A 20,566-nucleotide genomic window follows, 5' to 3' on the forward strand; every position below is an offset into this window, starting at 1 on the left:
TGTCTGTTTATACTCTGTGGTTGTCTGTATGTTTTTTGTACATTTCTACTGCAACATAGCCATTGAAAAACATATACAAGAAAAAGCTAAACTACTTGTGAAATACACTTGAAATAATAAATTGCATAGAAAAGCTAAACTTGGAAAAACACTTTGAATGAAACTTAAATAAGTCGACACTAAATCTGGTTACTGCTGCAGAATCAGTTCTTGCACTGCACTGACACTCCACACTGATGAGCGCTGCCACCAGGGGGCGCTCTGCACACGTGATGGAGGACAGGAGTGTTGGTATTACGCAACAGACCGACTATGACAGAACTACAGATTTGTTTATTTCTGATGATGCTTTTAAAACCAAACCGCATCGTTTCGCCTTCACGAGCAGCAGCAACGTTAACCGTCTGTGCCAAGCAGCCAATCACAGCCGGAGGGGAAGACGTGTGTGCGTGTGTGTGTGTGTGTGTGTGTGTGTGTGTGTGTGTGCACACTCGATGCTGCCGAGCGGCTGACCCACTTCCCAAAGGAAGTCCCCGAGGACTGCATCCCCCAACACACAGGTCACATGATCGGTCTTCGCCTCCTCTCGTTGATCTTTGCAGTTCTGGAGGAGTCACATTCGTCTTGGAGGTGAACGTCTGCAGTGTCTCTGTCTCCGTCTGTCTCCGTCTGTCTCTGTCCAGGTGGGTTCACACAGCGGAATAAACTCCATTACCTTTTCTGCCCCTCGTCCTTAATCCAATTATTCACAACGTGTCCAGGCCACCGCCTTCCTCAGCCAAGAAAGAAGCCCCCCAGCAGGAAGACGCTGGCTTTGTGGCTCCAGTTTGGTCCCACAGGGCCCGACAGGATCCACGCACACACCGGGGTCATTAGTCCACAGCGCCACACTTTTCCACTGTCACACACATCCATATATGTATGAACGTATGAATGTGTGTCACATTCAGGTGACGCGTCATTGATCCCTGCAGGGAAACGTGGATTTCCAGCTCCTTCCAGATGAGCTCGAAGGCCCAAACGCAGCGTTTTCGCCACAATCTGCATGAACATTTGGATTATACATTCACTCCGTGGCTCTCTGACACTTCCAGGACGACGATCAGCCTCTGGGGCTCACGCTGCCGCCCTCAGCTCGTCCTCGGAGGAATCTCCCACTCTTTTCCTGTCACTCTGAACACAACGCCGCGCTCTGAAGGCAGCGACCTGTTAAATATTCACAGCTCGCAAACATGCAGCCATAAAGAGGAAACCTGCTGTAAATATCCTCCATTGTGCGCTGCCGTCGGGTTTCTCCTGCTTTACTGTAAATATAAGCGGAGGCGGATGGATTGATTGGCTGTGCAGTCGCCGTGACGCACCGCGGCCTTCGCTTCAGGGACGTTTCCTCCCGCTGCGTCGTAAACAGCCTGAAGACGCTCTGACAGGAAGTCCTTCAGATCTCTGTCAGCGTCCCAATGAAGAGACGCTTCCAGACCTCAGGTCAGAGGTGCTGCTGCGTTAGATGATCACGCTCAACTACACATCCCATAATGCTTTGTGGGACACACAGCACAGCGTCGATCACATGAACCAGAGGAAGCTACGTGAGAAACGACCTGGGCTCCTGCTCGTGAGAAAGCCATAAACAACCTAAAAACTCTGTGATTAGCCCCCAGCTGGAGCCGTGACCCCCGCCAACCAGGACGCCGCTCGGCGGGCTGTAATTGAGGGGGGCAACAGCTGCTTTTAATAGCACCTTCACCTGTTTTCAGCAGGACCTGAGGAGGCGTCTCAGGAGGCTTCTCGTCCCCCAATCGGTCATTCAAAAGGACGAAATCCAGCATCCATGCAGTTTATAAAGCACTCAGTGCAAACACACTGCTGCTTCTGAGGGGGAGGGGGGCACTCAGGGACCCTAGAGAGCGTCCTGTGGTCCACACCCACAGGAGCGTCCCGTTCATCACTCATAAGCTGACGGGCTGCAGGGCGATCAAAGTACCGATCCAGTGATCAGCAGGTGATCGGGAATCGTCTGAATCTGACTATTAGCACGTCCTCTGCTCGCCAAACGCAAACTGAGTGTGTGGACATGGATGTCTCACACTGTGGGGACTCATCATGGGACAAGAACCTCAGATGTACGGCAGTCTCAGTGAGTACAAGTACATGGGAGTCAGTACTTTGTGTGTTTTCACGCTGAGCCATGAATCCTGTCAGCATCATCAGCTCCAACCTTGACCCCGCCCACCCCCACTCCGATCACGCCACCCATCGCCTGACCTTGCCGTTACATGACCCCGCCCCCCTGTCACTCATCACATGCAGGTGACACACAAACTGCTCCTCTGATTGCCTTTCCAGCATTCCTCTGTCAGGGTGGCTTTGACCTCTGACCTCTGCTGATCTGGATCAAACATTTATGTGATGTCTGCTTTTATTCCACAGACGATCCAAACCAGCAACACGTTAGTCTGACTTCCTGTTTGTGGCTTGAAGCCCATTGGTTCCCTCTGAAAACAATGCATGCTGGGAAATCATTTCCATCTTCTTTAACTGAATCATCTCTTCAGTGTCATAATTCAACGACATCGACGACATGTTCAAACTACAGCAAAGATGGCAGAACATCCACATGGGGGGGGGGTTTCACACCTGCAGACAGGAAGCCGGATTCATCCTGCTTTGCCTGGAGACCAGAGGCGACGCAGCGATCCGGAGGAGGCCGCAGTCAAAGCGCTGAATGATGAAGACGATTATGTTTGGAGGGTTTCACACGGCGAGCTGGAATTCATGTCCAGCCTTAATAGTGCTCGTTTTCTGCCTTGTTCACTCCATTAGCGGCGAGCAGGGGGCCCGAGCGCCGGGCCCGCCGCTAATTACGGCATGAGGGATGATCGGCGAGGGCTCATTACCGGCGGCGCGGGCCGAAGCATACTGTCTCTCTCCCGGCTAATGATGTTGGATCCGCGGCGAGGAGAGAGCGGCGCTCGCCGCTTCATCAAACGTCTGAATGTCCAGGGGTTAACGCGGCTGTTGACTTCTCTCTGTCTGTCTCTCAAACGTTTCCTCCGTGAGTCCAAACCACAGCGGCCTCATTACCACCGAGCTCCAGTCACAGTCTGGGTTCATCCAATCGCATCGCCTCACTGCCGAACACAGGGACGTGTCCAGAAACATGGAAAACTCCACCAGGAAGCGAGCGTCACTTCAGTGCTGCTTAAACTACAACCAGAACACCTCCAGACAAACTGAGTCAGGGTGCGATTAGCCTAGCTTAGCATAAAGACTGAAGGCAGAGACTCACCTGTTAGCCTTCAAACAGAGAAGCACAAACTGCACTTTTTGGCCCTGAAATGATCCAAATTAAATGTTTCTTATCGTTTAGATTTATTAAAATACCCACCACGTGGGCTGAAACGTCCCAGCTCAAACCTGAGACAGCGGACGGACGGTGGGACTGTCCCTTTAAGCCTTGAACCACGTCAGTCAGTCTCGGCGGCTCGGCCTCATTACAGCCTCTTACCGGACACAATGAAGCAGAACTAAACGCCGCCTGATGTTCAGCCAGCGATCTGTCACAGCTCTTTCAGGCCGACGCTGCAGAGCGACTGCAGTCAGCAGCTCTGCCATTCCAGACCAACGCGAGCCCAAACGAAACGAGGGTCGAGCTCTCAGTCGTTCACCTGAAGATCACATCCAGTCCAGCACGATGAGCTCTAACAGGACAGTCATGACAGGAAGGAAAGATAGTCCAGCCCTGAGCGCGGGCTGACAGGCTCTCACCCTTCAAACAACAGCAGACCTGTTCCACGTCCAAACAAGCAGGAAAACTGTTAATGAACTCAATGAAACCCAGACGAGTGACGGCACACGGACCTTTCTTGTGAGAAAACCTGACCGGCTGCTGTTCTCACACACAAGGCGCTCATTCATGTGAAGACATGAGCAGATTCACGCGGTGCCTTCATGTCGCCGACACCTTTAACTCGCAGGAAACCGGCAGAACGAGGCGGCGCTAACCCAATTTTAGCCGCCGTCTCCTCGCATCCTATTTCGGTGATTGTAGCAGCAGTAATTAAGGCCTAATAATTAAATAAGTCTCTCTGAAGCGACAGCGGAGGTGAACATTTCAGCAGATCTAATTAGCTCGTCTTTTTTTGGAGGGTTTCTCTCCCCTGACCGTCTGGTCCGCTGAACTCGTGTCTGTCTCGGTTCGTGGACGTCTCTAATCCCCTGGGTTTGACGCGGCGGGCGGCATATACTTATCTGCACATTTTTATGGGGTCAAAGGTCAAGCTAAAGAGGGGGGAAGCTGCTTTCTGCGGCTAACAGCAGTCATTAGAGGCTGCGGGCACACCTGCTCTGTGCTGCTGGGAGGAAAGTTGATGCAGGTTGATGGATGTCTGAGCGCTCGCGCCACTTTCCTGCACCCAGAGCCTGTTTTTAGAGGCCGGGCGTCCCACCGCCAGCTGCCACGGCCCCTTCATCTTCCCCTGAAAGCACGCCTGCAACGCAAACGCTGGACATGCATCATGAGCTGGGACGGATGAATTCTGAGCTTCTGCCTGAGGTCAAACATGAAGAGCTTTCTGTGTTCCTCTCTGTCTGTTAGCGCCCAAAGACCCAAAACAAAGCGTTTCACTGGTTCCATCAAAGCAGATGTCAGCAGAAACGGACGTTTTCTGCGAGAGTCGTCCTTTAACGCCCGGCGTCATCTGATGTTTGAGGTCTGGCTCGCAGCGACAGACTGGACCTTATCGTCTGAGTCCTCTGCAGCGCTTCCACCGTCCTACAGGGGGTGCTGTGGACTCATCTGACTGCCTTTTAATTTGAGGCTTCCCCCTGTTTTTGTCCTGTGGGGGCTGTAATTCACTGCCTGATGAGAGCAAAAGTGAAACTGATTTGAAACGAGCGACTGTCCCCGTCTTGTCTGGACTCCGTCCTGTGGGATTCACAGGTTTGTCGGGGCTGAGGGGGCGTTAACCAGTCTGTAATTCTGTGAAACCACAGTTTACGTTTCAGGATGTGCTGAAATGTCCAATCGTAAAAATAAAGCGAAAAAGAGCATCGAGACAGAGTGTCCTCACCACGTGTCCTGACAGAGCGTCCTCACCACATGTCCTGACAGAGCGTCCTCACCAGACTGATCATTTAGACCAGCGCTTCTCAAGTGGTGGTCTGTGACCTAAAAGTGGGTCCCAAAAAAAGTTTAGAAATAAATTCTTGTGCTTTTATTTTGAAGGGGATTCTTCATGCAGCAGAGGGCTGTCTATTCATGTCCTGGCTTGTCATGAAGGGCTGATGCTGAGTCCTGAAGACAGACGGGTTGAGAAGCAGTGATTGAGACGCTGTGAGGACGTCATGCTTTCTAACATGGACATCTGTGACGTCCGTCTGTGACGTCACGTCAACACAAACACAAGGATTTCTGATTTAACATCTAATTTACAGCAATGAAAGAAAAGCGTTGTGTTAAAGCTGCACATGAACACAGGACGATCAGCTCTGCTGCTGCTTTCATTGATCCACCTGAGGACTGATGGACCGGGCTCTTAAAGAGCCAGCAGGGACCAGGTGACACGGCAGAGACCGCTGCCTCAGTCCTCAGTCCTCAGTCCTCAGTTCATACATGCAACAATAAAAGAAGAGAGATATTTAATCTGCTTTGAAATCCAGACAGTCCATCGACAGCTGAGCCCGCGTTCACATGATTTTACAGCTGAATAATAAAGAAAGTGACACAGAAACAACCGTTCAGCCTTTATCTGGAAACCGGTTTGGGTCATTCTCTGAATATATTTGGTTTTTCCTTTAAAAGCAGCAAAGGAAAATGACTGTTTATGACCCATCGGTGGATTTTCCCACTCCAGCGATTTTAGGGCTCGATGCAAAGATTAAATGACTTGTTCGGACGCAGGTTTTCTGCAGTGAGACGGTCAATACGAAGCCGCTCGCTGCCAGGAGATACTTAAGAAACTCAATCCCCATCAGGCCTCCTCCCTCACTGGATCAGCCATGGTCAGGGCAGGGGCCCTCAGCGGCCAATCAATCCAGTCCCTTTCAGCTCTGATAATCAAAAATCCAATCGGTGCTCTGAATGTTCATCGATCTGAGCTTTGGGACAAAAGCTCAGTCTCGTGTTCGCAGCCGCTTCGTTTCTGCTTCGTCTCCGAAAGTCCACGAAGACGCCTGAATAACAAAACAACAACAAACAAACACACAAACAGCTGAGATGTGACTCACTGAAAGCTGTACCTCTGCACCAAAGACCTGAAGCCCCCCTCAGGTGGCAGAGGCCCCCGCCCCCCTCAGGTGGTGGATGCCCCCGCCCCCCTCAGGTGGTGGATGCCCCCGCCCCCCTCAGGTGGTGGATGCCCCCGCCCCCCTCAGGTCATGTTTCTGGGGCTTTTCGCCCACTTTGCTTCTGAACGCTCTCGTTTCTTGGAGTCGGCGTGAAGCCTCTGACGGCGGCGTGCATGTGAGGAAACGCGGCCTGGCATTTAGAGGCTGATGGAAAGGTTGATCCCGCCACGCTGCTCCGCTCTGACTGAACGGTGGCGCTCGGGGCGACGTCCCCTCCACCCTCCACCCTCCACCCGTCCAGGCGTCTGTTTCCAGCGCTTCATAATTGCTTTCTCTGCCACGTCCCCTCCACTCCAACACGCCACAGTAATATCAGCAAACTCTCAGAGATTGTGCCATTTAGCTTCAGATTTAAATGTGGGGGGGGGCGTTTTTTTCAGTTTTTCCATCAAACTGCGTCCTGCTTTATTTCCGTAAACGCTCCTCAGCCATTCGGAGGCCTATTATCGCTGCTTGTTGCAGACTGATGATCCCACCAGGTAAGCATCTCCTATTAGAGGAAGCTTCATTTAGTGCAGTGTTACACTCCGACCGCCCCCCCCCCCCCCCCCCCCCCCACCGCACCTTCACCCCCTCAGCCCACCCCCCCCTCTCCCCGGCCCATAATGGATGAGCGCAGCGCTCGGCTTGCATGCAGGAAAGGTTTAATTAAATCATAGTCCAATCATAATCCATGTTGTTAATTAAACTGGATAATTTATAAGTACAAAAGAGGATATTTATTAGCTGCTCTGCGGTGGTGGCAGCGCGGTGACGTGCACGCTCCCCGTGCACGGACACTTACACTCGTGCGCCCCCCTGCCCCCTCCCCTGCCTTACAACCTTTTACTATTGATGCCCCCGCATGATTGATAATGAGACAGAGACTGCTGTACTATTTGTCTAATGGCCGTGCAATTAAATCCCCTTGTAAATGACCCATGCCTCATTTCATCCTAATCTATGGAATTTTGATTGAATTTGTCAGCCCTAATTGAAAAATACTGCTATTTAATGTCTGCATTGCAGTTGCAGATCAGGCCGCCTTTAATGAGATCGTGTCCCAGTGACCCTGAGGAGGAGGAGGAGGAGGACGAGGAGGAGGAGGAGGGGGTATCCATGCGTGCCCTTGACTCAGCCCAGGAGGGGCGGCGGGCGGTGGGGGGGTCCGCTGGGAGATCCGCTCGGGGTCAGAGGTCACCTGCGTCCTCCCTGGCTACATACGACGATGTGTCAGGACGCGGCAGCAGCGCCGGTGGCATCGACGAGGTTTGTATTAATTGATGAGGAAGCCATTACAGGATTCATTAAAATGGAGTTTGATGCCGGCGCAGGAGCAAATATTGTGATTTAAAGCTCTGCGGCGCCGCTGTGCAGGAGATGGATCGCAGGATAATCGCCCACAAAGGCCGACGACTTCAAACCTCATCACGAGTCACAGCAGCAGGAGCTGAGGAGGAGGAGGAGGAGGAGGAGGAGGAGGAGGAGGAGGAGCAGAGGCCGAGGGTCCGGCTGCAAAACAACGACCATCTGAAGTCACGCGTTGAAGATTCGCTCTGACGTCGGACTCAGCCAGAAACCTGAAAACGACGAAGAAGTTCAGCGAGGTTTGGTGGACGTGAGGGTGGACATGAGGACCGGCTGTCTCTGAACCACAGCTCCAGTCCTGCTCTGACACCATGAGGCTGCCGGACAGGAAGTGACATCAGCTGATGCTCTAACAGTTGAGTTTAAGGAACTCTGTGAAACTCAGCGTTTCCCATCCAACACGATTTCCTCCAGAGCTGCTTTAACTTCGTCCTCTCTGCAGTGAGGTGGACAGACAGGCGTCCTCTGTGACATCACTGCCAGGCCACACTGAGACATGAGAGACAGACGATGAAGATCCCGGCAGCTTCGACGCGATGAAGACTCGACGCACACCTGAAGGTCTGAAGAGTGCGAGGAAGCGACTGAAGGATCCAGTTAAAACGACTTGAATGAAAAGCAACACAACAGAGAGAGCTGCAGTGACGATGATGAAGATGAAGATGATGATGAAGATGATGAAGAGTTCTTTGTCTTGTTTGGGGATTTTTTCCTGAATAAAAATCTACTGAATCACTTTGAGATCAAAAGTTTGGAGAATCTCTCATTTCACACACGAGTTTGTCTTTTGTTTGGTCGTGTTGGACACACACACACACACACACACACACACACACACACACACACACACACACACACACACACACACACACACACACACACACACACACACACACACACACAGGGAGCTGAAGGGTCCACAGAGCGATTATTTACTGAATATATTCAGCTTATTATTTACGATGATGTGTTTCCACGTTCTTAAATGGCCCGTGGTCCTAATTTGTGTAATTGGCATTCATCCAGGAGACCAAAGGCGAGCTGTCACATCATGCCAGCCGGCCAATCGGAGGCCAGAGCGCGGCGAGGGGGCGGAGCTCGCGGAGAGCAGGCAGCGCAATTAAACAGAGGGGAGCGCAATTTAAATCCAAAACATCTCTGGACGCGCGCGGAGCGCCAGGAAACACACACCTCGCACACACACCTGACGCACACACTCTGCCTCAGCGGGTGAGGGAAGGACAGGGATCCGGCGCTGTGACATCGCCGTCCGGTCGAGTTGACGTGGAGCCTCGCGGGACGCTCCGCTCTCCAAAGTGCGCACGGTGCGTCAGCGGCGGCGGCGCGGAACGACGCGAAGCGGAGCTCTGTGGCGTTTATGGGTCAGTTTTTGGTGGGAAAACTAAAAGCACGAAGAAGACGTGCTGAGTTTGTCTCTTCTTCGTGACTTTCTTTCCTCTGCAGCACGGATGGAATGGTTTGCTTCAATCGGATTATCTCTCCTCTAAACTCCGGGTCTCTCACAGAGGTGACAGCCGCGGCTCCACCGGGGGTCTGCCGTCCCTCCGCGGCCGCCCACAGCGCTTCTTCTCCGGGCTCCTCCGAGCTGCAGCGGTCGTTCATATGAGCGCAGCGTTCAGTCCGTCCTTCATGGTGATGCAGCGGCCACTCGGAAGCACCACCGCCTTCAGCATTGACTCTCTGATCGGGGGCCCCCCGCAGCCCAGCCCGGGACACTTCGTCTACACTGGCTACCCGATGTTCATGCCGTACCGGTCGGTGGTGCTCCAGCCGCCGCCCCCGCCGCCCCCGGCCCTGCAGCAGGCTCTCCCCGCCGGGCACCACCCGCACCCGCAGATCCCCAGCCTGCAGAGCGGCTTCTGCTCCAGCCTGGCGCAGGGCCTGACGCAGGGCATGGCGCTCACCTCCACGCTCATGGCGTCGCTGCCCGGCGGCTTCTCCCCGTCCCAGCAGCACCAGGAGGCGGCCAGGAAGTTCGGCTCGCAGGCGCTGCACGCGGTCTTCGACAAAACTCAGGAGCTGCGGCTGGACGCGGAGGACGGAAAGAGCTTCCTGCAGGGGAAAGAGTCCGCGGCGCTGCAGGCTTTCCACGACGCGGACACGCCGGGCCAGACGTCCACAGGTAGGCGGGTTAGGCGTCCTGCTTCACCCGGAGCAGGGCTCAGAGTCCGCGGTCAGAGCGGCTCGGATCCTCCGCGAACTCACGGTCAGAAAATTTCCCAAAGATTTGATTCCGTTTGTTTCCGCTGCTGCTTCTTTTACATCTGAGGAAAATTTCTGCACTTCATCGCTTTTTAAAATTATTTCACATTTGGCCGAAGTGTGAAAATAATAAGTTTAATTAGAAGAAACAAAATCAAGAAGAAACGGAATTAAAATTAATGTGAAAAAACAGAATCTTGTCGGCAGCTTCTGTTTAATTATTAAAGAAAATTTGGATTTGAAAATAAATACTTTCCTGATTTTATCATTTTGTTCGCGTCACTCAAATGTTCAAATTATTCCAAAATAAGTTTGAATTTCTCCACGTTTACACGCAGAGACATGAAGACTCGGGGCTGCTGACTGTTGGTGTGTTCGAGCTGTCAGGAGTCTGAACTCGCGCACAGATTTAGATTTAATAAGCGATGCTCATCAATCACCTTTTTTTTTTTTTTAGGCCTCAGCGAATCGATCCAGCGTTCAGTAAATCAACGTTTCATCAGATCAGGTCATGAAAACGCTGCTCGTTGTCTCAGATTCTTGAAGAATGAACAATCTGGATGAATTTAATATTTGTGGTTTATTGTGAAACGGACTGCTGACAGTTTGGTGACCTGCGCGCGGTAAATCAGCGGATGACACGACGCCGCTCTTCAGGTTTTATTGGCTCCTGATGGAAAACAGACACGCTTGTTTCCTCTTCATTCTGTTTTTTGTGATTGAATCTGACGTTTTTCGGGCCGCGGCAGCTCAGTTTCACACGCGGACAAACACAGTCTGAGCGGCGCAAACGGAGACGCTTCGCGCGTAATTACGCGTGAAAAATGAAGCTCCCCGCAGAGCGCGTGCTTTCCGCGGCTGATCCAAACACTGATCTCATGATGGATATTGACACGGGACAGGACGGCGACCCCCGCCCCCAACCGCCACCCTCCTCACCCCCCCCGCAGATGTCAGTCAGCTTTGGCAAAATGAAACATTTACGCGACGTATTTCACATTTCAGTCAGAATTAAATGCAGTTTTCAGTGTTTCACGCGATGTTTTCTCTCCACGTCTGAGGCACAAATCTGATTTTAAGGAGACGTTTCGGACTTTTTCAGTCAGCTCTCTTTAATTTTTACAGAATCAAACAAAGCGGATATTTCTCACAGACGCTCTGAGATGATGAAGATCATTTCTGACGCGGCCTCAAATATTTTGGATTCTTTCTTAGAGAGAAAAAAAAAGCCTCAAAATGTTTAAAATCCGGCAGGAAAACATTCAACAGATTTTAGGAACGCGTGAACATTTTCTGTGCTTTCACTTTTCTGCTCTATTGAAGTTTTTGTGATGATGATGATGTTAACGCGCCTCTCCTCTTCCTCAGTCAGAGCACACAGTAAAGAAGACTCCAAGGAGGACGAGTGCGGCCGGAAGGACGAGAGCTTCTCCATGGACAGTGACTTGGACTACAGCTCCGACGACAACCTCACCTCCATGTGCCACAAGGAGGACGGGGACGGCGGCGGAGGGGGTCTGGACGACGGGCCGCACATGCACGGCTCCGGCTCCGGCGGCTCCGGGGCGGGCGGCGGCGGGGGGAGCGGCGGCGGGAAGAACCGGCGGCGGCGGACCGCGTTCACCAGCGAGCAGCTGCTGGAGCTGGAGAAGGAGTTCCACTGCAAGAAGTACCTGTCGTTAACCGAGCGCTCCCAGATCGCGCATGCGCTGAAGCTGAGCGAGGTGCAGGTGAAGATCTGGTTCCAGAACCGACGCGCCAAGTGGAAACGGGTCAAAGCCGGAAACGTCAACAACAAGTCCGGGGAGCCGTCCCGGAACCCCAAAATAGTCGTTCCCATCCCGGTGCACGTGAGCCGCTTCGCAATAAGGAGTCAGCACCAGCAGATGGAGCAGGCCAGACCGTAGAAGAAGAAGAAGAGTCCAGACTGAGGCTGAGGTCCGTGTTGATGTTCCGTTCTGTCTCACAGTCCAGTTCATTTCCGCTTCTCTTGGTTTCTTTCACCCCACAAACGTCGAGCTGAAGCTGAACTTCCTGCTCCAAACCTCCGCCGCGTCACCGCGCCCGCTTCTCACTTCCTGTTTCATTTATTCACCCGCGCTTTGACACAAATTCAGTCATCAAAGGAAACCGGACGATCGGTGATGAAGATGATCGTTTACAGAGAAGAGCTTGAATCAAAGAGGGAAACAGGACGAGCCGCGAGGCCTCCGGACGTTTGCTCCTCATTACAACAATCATTCCTTCACTTTTCTTGTCCAAAATATGAAAAAATAATAATCGGGACTAAACTGTATTTTAACAGAAAGACAGAAAAAAAGCTGCAGAATAATTTTATTTATGTTCGTTTTAATTTGGATCAAAGTGGGAAAATAAATTCAGTGAGTTGCTTGTTAAGATGGACGTTTTTGAAAAGTCACGAACAAATGTTTTAGTCTCAGTGTGAGCGGACAGTGTCCTCTGAGACACCGTCCTCCTGAGGACACTGTCCTCTGAGACACCGTCCTCCTGAGGACACTGTCCTCTGAGACACCGTGCTCCTGAGGACTTCGGTCACTGACGCTGACGTTTGGATTTCGAGGCCCGCTGAAATGACGCCGGTGTCTTTGGTCAGATGATGTCATCATTTCTTCTTCTCTGCAGGAAATTAAAAACACGCATTTCGAGCCTCAACACGACACTCAGCGACTCGTTCAGCTGGACGTTTCTCCGCAGGACAAGTCTGATCTTTGTGGAGCGACACCAAAAACTGCGCGTAAAGACGCGGAGCGGTGACGCGCCGCTGAGGAGGAGGAGGAGGATGAAGAGACAAAGTGACACGAGCAGCTCCTCCCCACATGTAAATACACACACGGGACCAAACTGAGGACATCAGTGTCCATGTCCCACCGACGGACGGCGCGTTGTTTTCTTCTTCTCTTCTCGTCTGTGCTACTGAAGACTCCGACAGCTCTTCCTCTCTTTGCTCTTTGGGTCGAACTGTTCTGCTTCATTTCATCTGATTTCTCTTGTTTTGGACAAAATGACGCTGCTAATTTATTTATAGAAAATTGTGCAAAAAGTAACTAACATTCCCTTCAAACAGATATAAAGTGTGAATTAAAAGAGACGTGACCGGATGTTCAGCTGCTCTGTCTCCTTCATCATTTCACACTTTTGTTTCATCACTTTTAAATTGAATCACTGAAACATTTCTGTCTTTAATCAAATTACATTTCGTTAAATTAAAACACAGAAACCCTTAAATTCTGCTGAGTGTGACAGTTTGAGCACAGGTCGATAATTGTGCAGCTGCTGATTTAAAAAAATAAGAGATCGGATTTCTTTGATTTTATTTTGAAGGCCTGATGATTTCAAGGCCACATCTTTAAATGTGATCAGAGGAATGAAGGAAAGAGGCTGTAAATGTTCAGAGAGCAGATCTACACCTTTTTAAAGCTTTAAAATTATTCGACAGAAATAATGAATCTGGTTTCATTTGTATGAAGAAAAAAAACGGGAATGAGATGAAATCAGAGCATTTTGATTTAAATATTTATTGTCTTGTTTTTCTGTCGGGACGATCACGGCCTGGAGGTCAAAGGTCACTAATATTCAGCCTGACAGGTGTCACAGCTAAACGCGCGCTCACGCGGCTGCCTGATGAGTGACAGGCCGCGCGCGTGTCCTGACAGACAGGTGTTGTCCTGTCGTGTGTTTGTCAATAAAGTTTAAGCCTAAAACTACTTTGAACAGAGAGAGCAGATTTTGACAGCTGCGTTTTCATCAGCGGAAATTAACTGCAGGGATTTCAGGTTTCTGGTCGGATTTTTAATTCATTTATTTGATGATTTCGGTTTGAAATTATTTGTTTTTAACCTCCTGAAGACGTTTTTTTACATTTTGTATTTCACAGCTTTTCCTGATCATAAACGCCCTATTTTGCTAATTTGACTGAAACGAAAGGCAGCGCCTGCTAACAGAACAACCCAGACACACCTTTACATAAAAACCAAAGCTGAACTCTTACCTGGAGCTTCCGGCGCGCACGTGCACACGGCTGACGCGTCCAAGCAGAACTAATGAACATTAATGAGAGAATTATTATGCGTTTGTGTGGAAATATTTCATTATATTAAACCTTTCACCGTGAAGGAAAGTTAAAAACAGAAGCAGAAATGTACCTGCTCTCCGGTCGTGACGTCGGCTACCCAGCAACACCTGGCGGTCATGAAACTGCAGGTGTGAGGCAGGAGGAAGATTTACCTGAAGAGACACGAATGAACTAAAAACCTCAGAATTCAGAAACGTTCAAAAATTCAAACATCACTTAACAATACGATTAAAAGTTCAGAATATTAAAAAAAATGTACCACGCAAATCAAACCACCGGAAGTTCAATTAAGGCGTCAGCTAATGACGACGTGTGCTAATTTTCTTCTGCCACAAACCAAATTCAGGTTTTCTCTGATTAAACTTACGTGAGTGACGCGCGCTCCGCATCACGGTTCAACATTTGAGGTGTTTAACGGTTTCAAAGTTCACCAATTTCTCTTCAGTTTCGACAAACAGGAAACACTCAAGCTAACGTTTGTCTGTCTGCCGGCGGAAGCAGGGCGCAACGCCGTGACGCAGCTGGACGTGATGACGCACGCACGCAGATACGTTCAGTTGCCGCGGCAGCAGATTGTTCGAGAAACCGCGCAGAATCGTTAAAAAGCAAAATGAAAATATTCAGTTAATTTGAGTCGACTGGCAGAAAATTAACCAGAAACATTTTTAATAATTAAAACTAAATTTACTGTTTTTCTCTGTCCGGTTAAATTTTAAAAGGAAGCAGCTTCGGCCTTTTAAACAAGTATTAAACAAATATTTTCCACTATTTTCTGAAATGTTTAAATTAAACAATTAATTGATTTAATTAGAAAAATGATGGACAGGGAAAATAATTATGGGCCCAAATATTTTAACAAATCTGACAGAAAGAAGATGATTTCTTTTTAAAGAAAATCTTATTTTCCTTTAAAGAAAAAAAGGAGAGAGATTTGACAAAAGATTAAAGGAGCATTTTCCACATTAAAATCAGTTACCACTTATGATCAGTCCACCTTTAAAAAGCTGTTTAATGTCTCCTGAGGAAAATAACCCTGATGAGGTCACTGTGATGTCATCAGGGTCATCTCAGGTTTTCTTTTTTTTCTCTCACAGAAAGTCGGCGTCACTGACTGGACGTGTGGAGTCTGAATGACGGCTGTTATCAGGCAGGGAGGCTCTGTTGAAAGGAACTGTCCAGCTGCATTGTGGGAAACGTAGGACTCGTTTGCACATACCGGGCACTAAAGATCAGATGTCTCCACCTCGATTACGATCGTTTCTTAAAAACGTGTCTCTTGCGAATCCGTCATCTGACTAAACAGAATTTATTTATTATTATTTTAAATTCTGAATAATTCTTTTCAGCGCTGTAAATTCTGCATGGACGCTGGCAGGGCGGACGAGGAGGCGAAGGACAGTTCACTGACACCGCAGGCCTCAATCAGAGGAGCACTAAATTTACTGGAATCAGAGCTGAACATTTCACATTTCTTCAAGTGATGTTTCTCAGCCAATAAAAATCAGATTGGAGTGTCTGACGAGGGGACAGAAATCCAGATGTGGGGCCTCGAGCCTGCAGTGTGAACAGAGACGGGCCTGTGTGCAACTAATGAATTTTTTTGCAAATTGTAATCAACCCGGGTCGTCGTGGTCGGCTGATAAATGAGACCCGGGGGATCGGCCTCGGCCTCGGCTCTTCGCTGCAGTTTGTGGTCCCCCCCCAGCCCCCACCCCACCGGGCCTCACGCTGATTAATCCTGACGGAGCCACACTGCCGCTGCAGGAAAGCGAGTGTCTTCTTCTGTGGTGGTTACCTCTGCTGTGTGATGGACAAAATGTCAAAGAGGACATTCACAGTTCTGCATCTAAAAGACAAAGAGCAGAATCACAGCGTCCATCAGCAGCCTGACTCTGGGTGGACGCGTCTGCTGCATTTCTACAGAAAAGAAGAGTCAACAGATAATTCTCTCATTCCAAACTCCATTTAAAAAAGTCTCATTTCTTTCATTTCCATTCCTCTGAAAGTGGAACAGGACCATGAATTTATTTTGTCTTTGGGAGCTCAGGAAAAGGCCTCGAAGTCGACGCCTGACAAATAATAAATTCCTGCTTTCGTGACGTGAATGTCCTCAGATGTCTGTTGTCCATTTGTGCAGGAACGTCCTGCGTGTCCATCTGCTGCCTCTGGCCTCCACACACACACACACACACACACACACACACACACACACACACACACACACACACACACACACACACACACACACACACACACACACACACACACACACACACACACACACACCCTGTTAAACACAGGGATTAGGAGGGATTATCTGGGTATTATCTAATTACCAGACAACAGCAAACACAGCTCACACTCACACTTCACACACTGTGAAAAAAGTGAAAAGTGAAAAAAAAAACCTGCATGAACTCCTTTGAACCTACTTTCTCTGTAAAAATCAGTAAAAACTGAACAGTTTGGTACGTACCGGCCTTACTTACCCCAGCGTCACCAAAACATTCGCACCCCAGAAGAAATCCTACAAAACCATTTTTTTTCTCCCTAAAAAAGAAAAGACTTCAAACCAAATTTAAAGCGAAACCATCCAGAAACATCGTAAGAATAAAAAAAGGCCACGAGCACCTTGAGGTTATATTAAGAAGCATTATTCTTGTCTTTATTGAAAGAGACACATTACAGTAGAAGACTCTGTATTAAGTAAAATTTTTCAACAACGGTACTGTACAGCCAACAAAAGTCAATAACAATAATAATAATAACAATAACAATAATAATAATAATAATTAGAGAACAATGACAATAAGGACAGTAATGTGTCTGGATGATAAATCATGACGATAAGAATAAAACGTGGACTGGAGGTGAGAAAAATGTACAAAAACGCAGGCGTGAGTGGGCGGAGTCTTCCTCACAGGGTGCGTTTATAAATAATGTAGGGACGGCCCTGGTGGGTGGGGCTTAGGGGGAAAGACTACAGGAGGTAACACCAGACGAACCAAATGTTGACCATACGGATTGTTTTTTTCTTTGTCGATGGAAGTCTATGTACAGATGAGGCGGCGGCGGCGAGCGCTGAGCGAAGTGTTAGCGGTTTCCTCGACGTCCCGCCGTCTCTCAAAGCTGACGTGATTCATCTGCTCTCGTAAAGTTCGCTTGCAAGTCGAAAATAACCGTGCTGATGTGTTCGGTGCTAGCTGCGGTTAGCTTCAGTTAGCTTCAGTGACAGATGACTCAGCAGTTTCTGTGAATACAAACGGTTAAAAGCAGATACTGGCGAGTTTTCTCCGCTGCGACGAGATTAAAAAAACAGACTTCGGATTTGATTTGGACATTTGAGGCGAGAAGATCACAAATCAGTTCAGAGAAAAAAGTCCATAACGTCCGAGATTCAGGCACGACGTCACCATGCAGGTTAGCTGCGTTTAGCTAACTGACTGCTAGCTGTGGCTGTAGCTTCACGGGATGTCTCTATTCCGGAAACTGTTTTCTCAGAGGAGAGTAAGAGCGGTTAAAAATACCAGTAATTATTAAAAGTCTGCCTGCAAACTGAAACAATGCTGCCATGCTAGCTGGTTCACTGCTAGCTGCATTTAGCTTCAAGGACAGATGACTCAGCGGTTTCTACAAACAGTTAGCATTGGCTTTTACAGTGAGATGAAACAGACCAGATGACTCAGCACTGACTTCTCTCGTTAGCTGTGTTTAGCTAATTGATCGTTAGCTGGAGCTTGAATTTGCTGCCATGCTAAAGTGTTCACTGCTAGCTGCTGTACGGGTTAGCGTTATCCTGATGAGCAAATCATTTCTGAATCACTTAAATTTCAACTTCTGCTCCAGTGAACTGAAACAGACTTTGTGGGTTTATTTAAAACATTATTTCTGCCCTTTAGACATTTTCCAGCTTTTCATTCTCACTTTAGTCTCAGACTAAAAACACATGTTGCTAGCTTGTTCACCGCTAACACTTAGCTTTTAAAGTCAAAATGTGACAGATTATTTTGGTGCCTACAATCACTTCAAGAGCAGACGTTACTGAGCTTTCTCTGCTCACGTGACCTTAAATCAACAGATTTGGACTTCCACGTCGCTCAGACACGAAGCCGATGGGAGGAAAAGCTGCCACTTCAAGAAAATGACCGTTTAATGGCAACAGAGAAAAGCTGTTAAGACGGACTGAATCATATTTAGTGCATTTCTGTCATAAATAAAAGGACGTCTTGGCCCCATCCTGCTGTCCTGCTTCGGGACAGACGTGGGACGAGTCAAATATAAAAACATCAAATCAAACACTTTGAAGACACACGTCGCGGTCGAAACCCCTCGGTTTAGTATTGACGGGGGATCAGACGCCATCTTTGAGACGCCCGCGGGGGGAAATGGGGTCGTGGCACGAACGCGGTGGGACGACATGACGGACGTAAAGGCAGGCATGTTAAAAAAAGGCAAAAGGAACGTTTAGAGTTCATGTTTTTTTCTACAAACAGGCCGAGTTCGTGTTTTGTGGGAATATTGCGGAGACGTACGAAGTTACGATGGCGGCCGATGTTTAATGAATATTGCTTGAGTCCACCGTCGGGCGGCGAGCTGCTCCACAGCCTCCGAGCAGCCTTTAAGGTTTGAGGACGAGACGGTCAAAAGAGCAAAGATGAGGAGACGAGCTGTGGACGCTCAGCATAGTGTTGAAGGTACAAATCGTGGACGTCGAGTCGAAGCAGCTTCGATCGGTTCGCGTTCGGTCGACGTGTTTCACGCCCAGCTGTCGCATCCCAACACCTTCCAGACTGGAACCACTGGTTTGATCGCCTGGCTCCCCACAAAGGTTTGACTTCCTGTCCTGGACGGAGGACATTCAGTCCACGCTGACGTTTGTCCCGACACAAACACACATCAGAATAAATTGCTTCCACTTTAACCGGCGCACCGGCCAACAGGAAGTACTTCCTGTGTTCTCTAATTTACGTGACGAAAAGAGAGAAAGCGACGGAGGTTATTTACAACAAGGAGGTTTCCAGACCAGACGAGGAAGAAGCCCTTCTTAGTGATTCGCTGAGCAGATCAGGGAGACTGTCTGATTGGACGGGACAGACGAATAACAGAGGAGGGAAAAACATGTCAGACAGAAACGGGAAACTTTGACCTCGTATGTTTCTTCCATCGTTAGCTTCGCTGCTAAAAGCTTTTTGTCTGCTAACAGGAAAAATGAGTTTTCTGATCGACCAGGAAAAGTTAATCACATCGTCTTCGCTTTGATTGGTTGGATCTGACAGCAGGTTCACAGATTAGAAACACCTGAACAACATGAAGAAGAAGCACATGGATTCCCTTTTCGCGCCGTGCGGCTTTAAGCTGCTTCTGTTCCACTTTTTACACCAAAAACAACAAAATTCACTTGAAATGGAACCAGGATCAGACGATGAGGAGCAGAGTCACTAAAAATAACCAACAGAAGACTCCCAGCTGTCCACGTTTGGACACGTTCGCCGGATTTCTTCTTCTTCACTTCTGCTTAATCAAACATTTTAAAGGCCGTCACCCTGAAAAGACGTTTGTGGTCACCTGGACTTCACGTCAAACCGTCTCTGGAACAGGTGAGTGAAAACACGTTAAACCCTAAACTGGTTTCAGGACTCAGAAACTGGGAAAGACGACGGGGTGATGGCGATGGACAGTGTCCGGTCCCTGAGCCTGACGAGAGCTTCTGCACACTGAATGACTTTACACACCTGAACCCCCCCTCCCTACCCCCCTGCTGTTTCATGATTGGTCCAGCACTGCACGTCCAGATGCAGTTTAGAGTCCAGGAAAAACGGCGTGAAGGAAAGGCGGCGAAGCGAAGCGTGTAGGACATGCGATCTATCACACCTCAGTTTACCTCTTTACAGTCTCACATCAACATTTTTCACATTACAAAAAGGTGTGAAGGCGGAGAGTCCAGAAGGAGGCGACACACGGCGCCGCCGGGCGACTCCGCCCCCGCCTCCGCTGATGATGATGATGAAAGTGATGATGACGATGATGATGATGTGCAGTTCAAATGGCTTCCTGGAAAAGCACCGAGCGTGCGGACATGCGATTCTTGATCCTTCGAGACGTCACAGTTTTCTTCGTTGACGATATGTTTTGGCGAGCAGGTTTCTGAGGACTCTGATTGGCTGTGGTTGACTCAGGCTGGTCCTGTAGTGTTAAACTATAGCTGTGTGTGATGAGGTATGATGTCCCTTCAGACTGGCCGTCATTGGCTTTCGTAAGTCACGTGACTGTTTCCCAAAACGCTCTGATGAGCGACAGATGAAGGTCGACGGTGGACCACATTTCCCATCATGCACGCTGAGGGTTCTCCCAAACGAACTCAGCGTCACCACTGACCTGCGGTCAGTTTTAATCAGTCTTAACGAGCCGACAGGGGGAGTGGTGGTGGTCAGGTGAGGTGGGCGGGGCTTAGAGTCACAAAAGGTAGTGGTTCCCAAAATAAACGTCAGGATTCTCCCAAATCGGGTTTGTTTGTTTGTTTGTTTGTTTGTGGTGAAGTGTCCGGTGGTCATATGAGCG

General features: G+C 49.2%; 2 protein-coding genes across 9 annotated transcripts in view; one reads left to right on the forward strand and one right to left on the reverse strand.

Annotated features, from left to right (window-relative positions):
* Positions 1-9,315: 9,315 nt before the first annotated feature.
* Positions 9,316-12,819, forward strand: gbx2 (gastrulation brain homeobox 2). The gene is made up of 2 exons (XM_070958052.1): positions 9,316-9,850; positions 11,290-12,819. Exons 1-2 carry the CDS (start codon positions 9,316-9,318, stop codon positions 11,820-11,822), a joined length of 1,068 nt encoding a protein of 355 aa, XP_070814153.1. The 3' UTR covers positions 11,823-12,819.
* A 3,827-nt stretch (positions 12,820-16,646) lies between these two features.
* Positions 16,647-20,566, reverse strand: part of agap1 (ArfGAP with GTPase domain, ankyrin repeat and PH domain 1) — a 105,598-nt gene continuing 101,678 nt past the window's right edge. For all 8 annotated transcript variants that reach the window (XM_070958001.1, XM_070957999.1, XM_070958000.1 and 5 more), the window contains one exon: positions 16,647-20,566. This exon is cut by the window's right edge and continues 199 nt beyond it. In XM_070958001.1, the coding sequence (XP_070814102.1) occupies positions 20,556-20,566 (11 nt within the window). In that variant the 3' untranslated portion in view covers positions 16,647-20,555.

This window comes from Chaetodon trifascialis, chromosome 24 (assembly GCF_039877785.1).
Source record: "Chaetodon trifascialis isolate fChaTrf1 chromosome 24, fChaTrf1.hap1, whole genome shotgun sequence".
Taxonomy (NCBI): Eukaryota; Metazoa; Chordata; class Actinopteri; order Chaetodontiformes; family Chaetodontidae; genus Chaetodon; species Chaetodon trifascialis.

Excerpts from the sequence above, each read along its gene's own strand:
- gbx2 (XM_070958052.1), top strand. The coding sequence starts at position 9,316 with ATGAGCGCAGCGTTCAGTCCGTCCTTCATGGTGATGCAGCGGCCACTC. Across the intron at positions 9,851-11,289 it reads CACAGGTAGGCGGGTTAGGC|CACACAGTAAAGAAGACTCC; the intron begins GTCCTGCTTCAC and ends CCTCAGTCAGAG.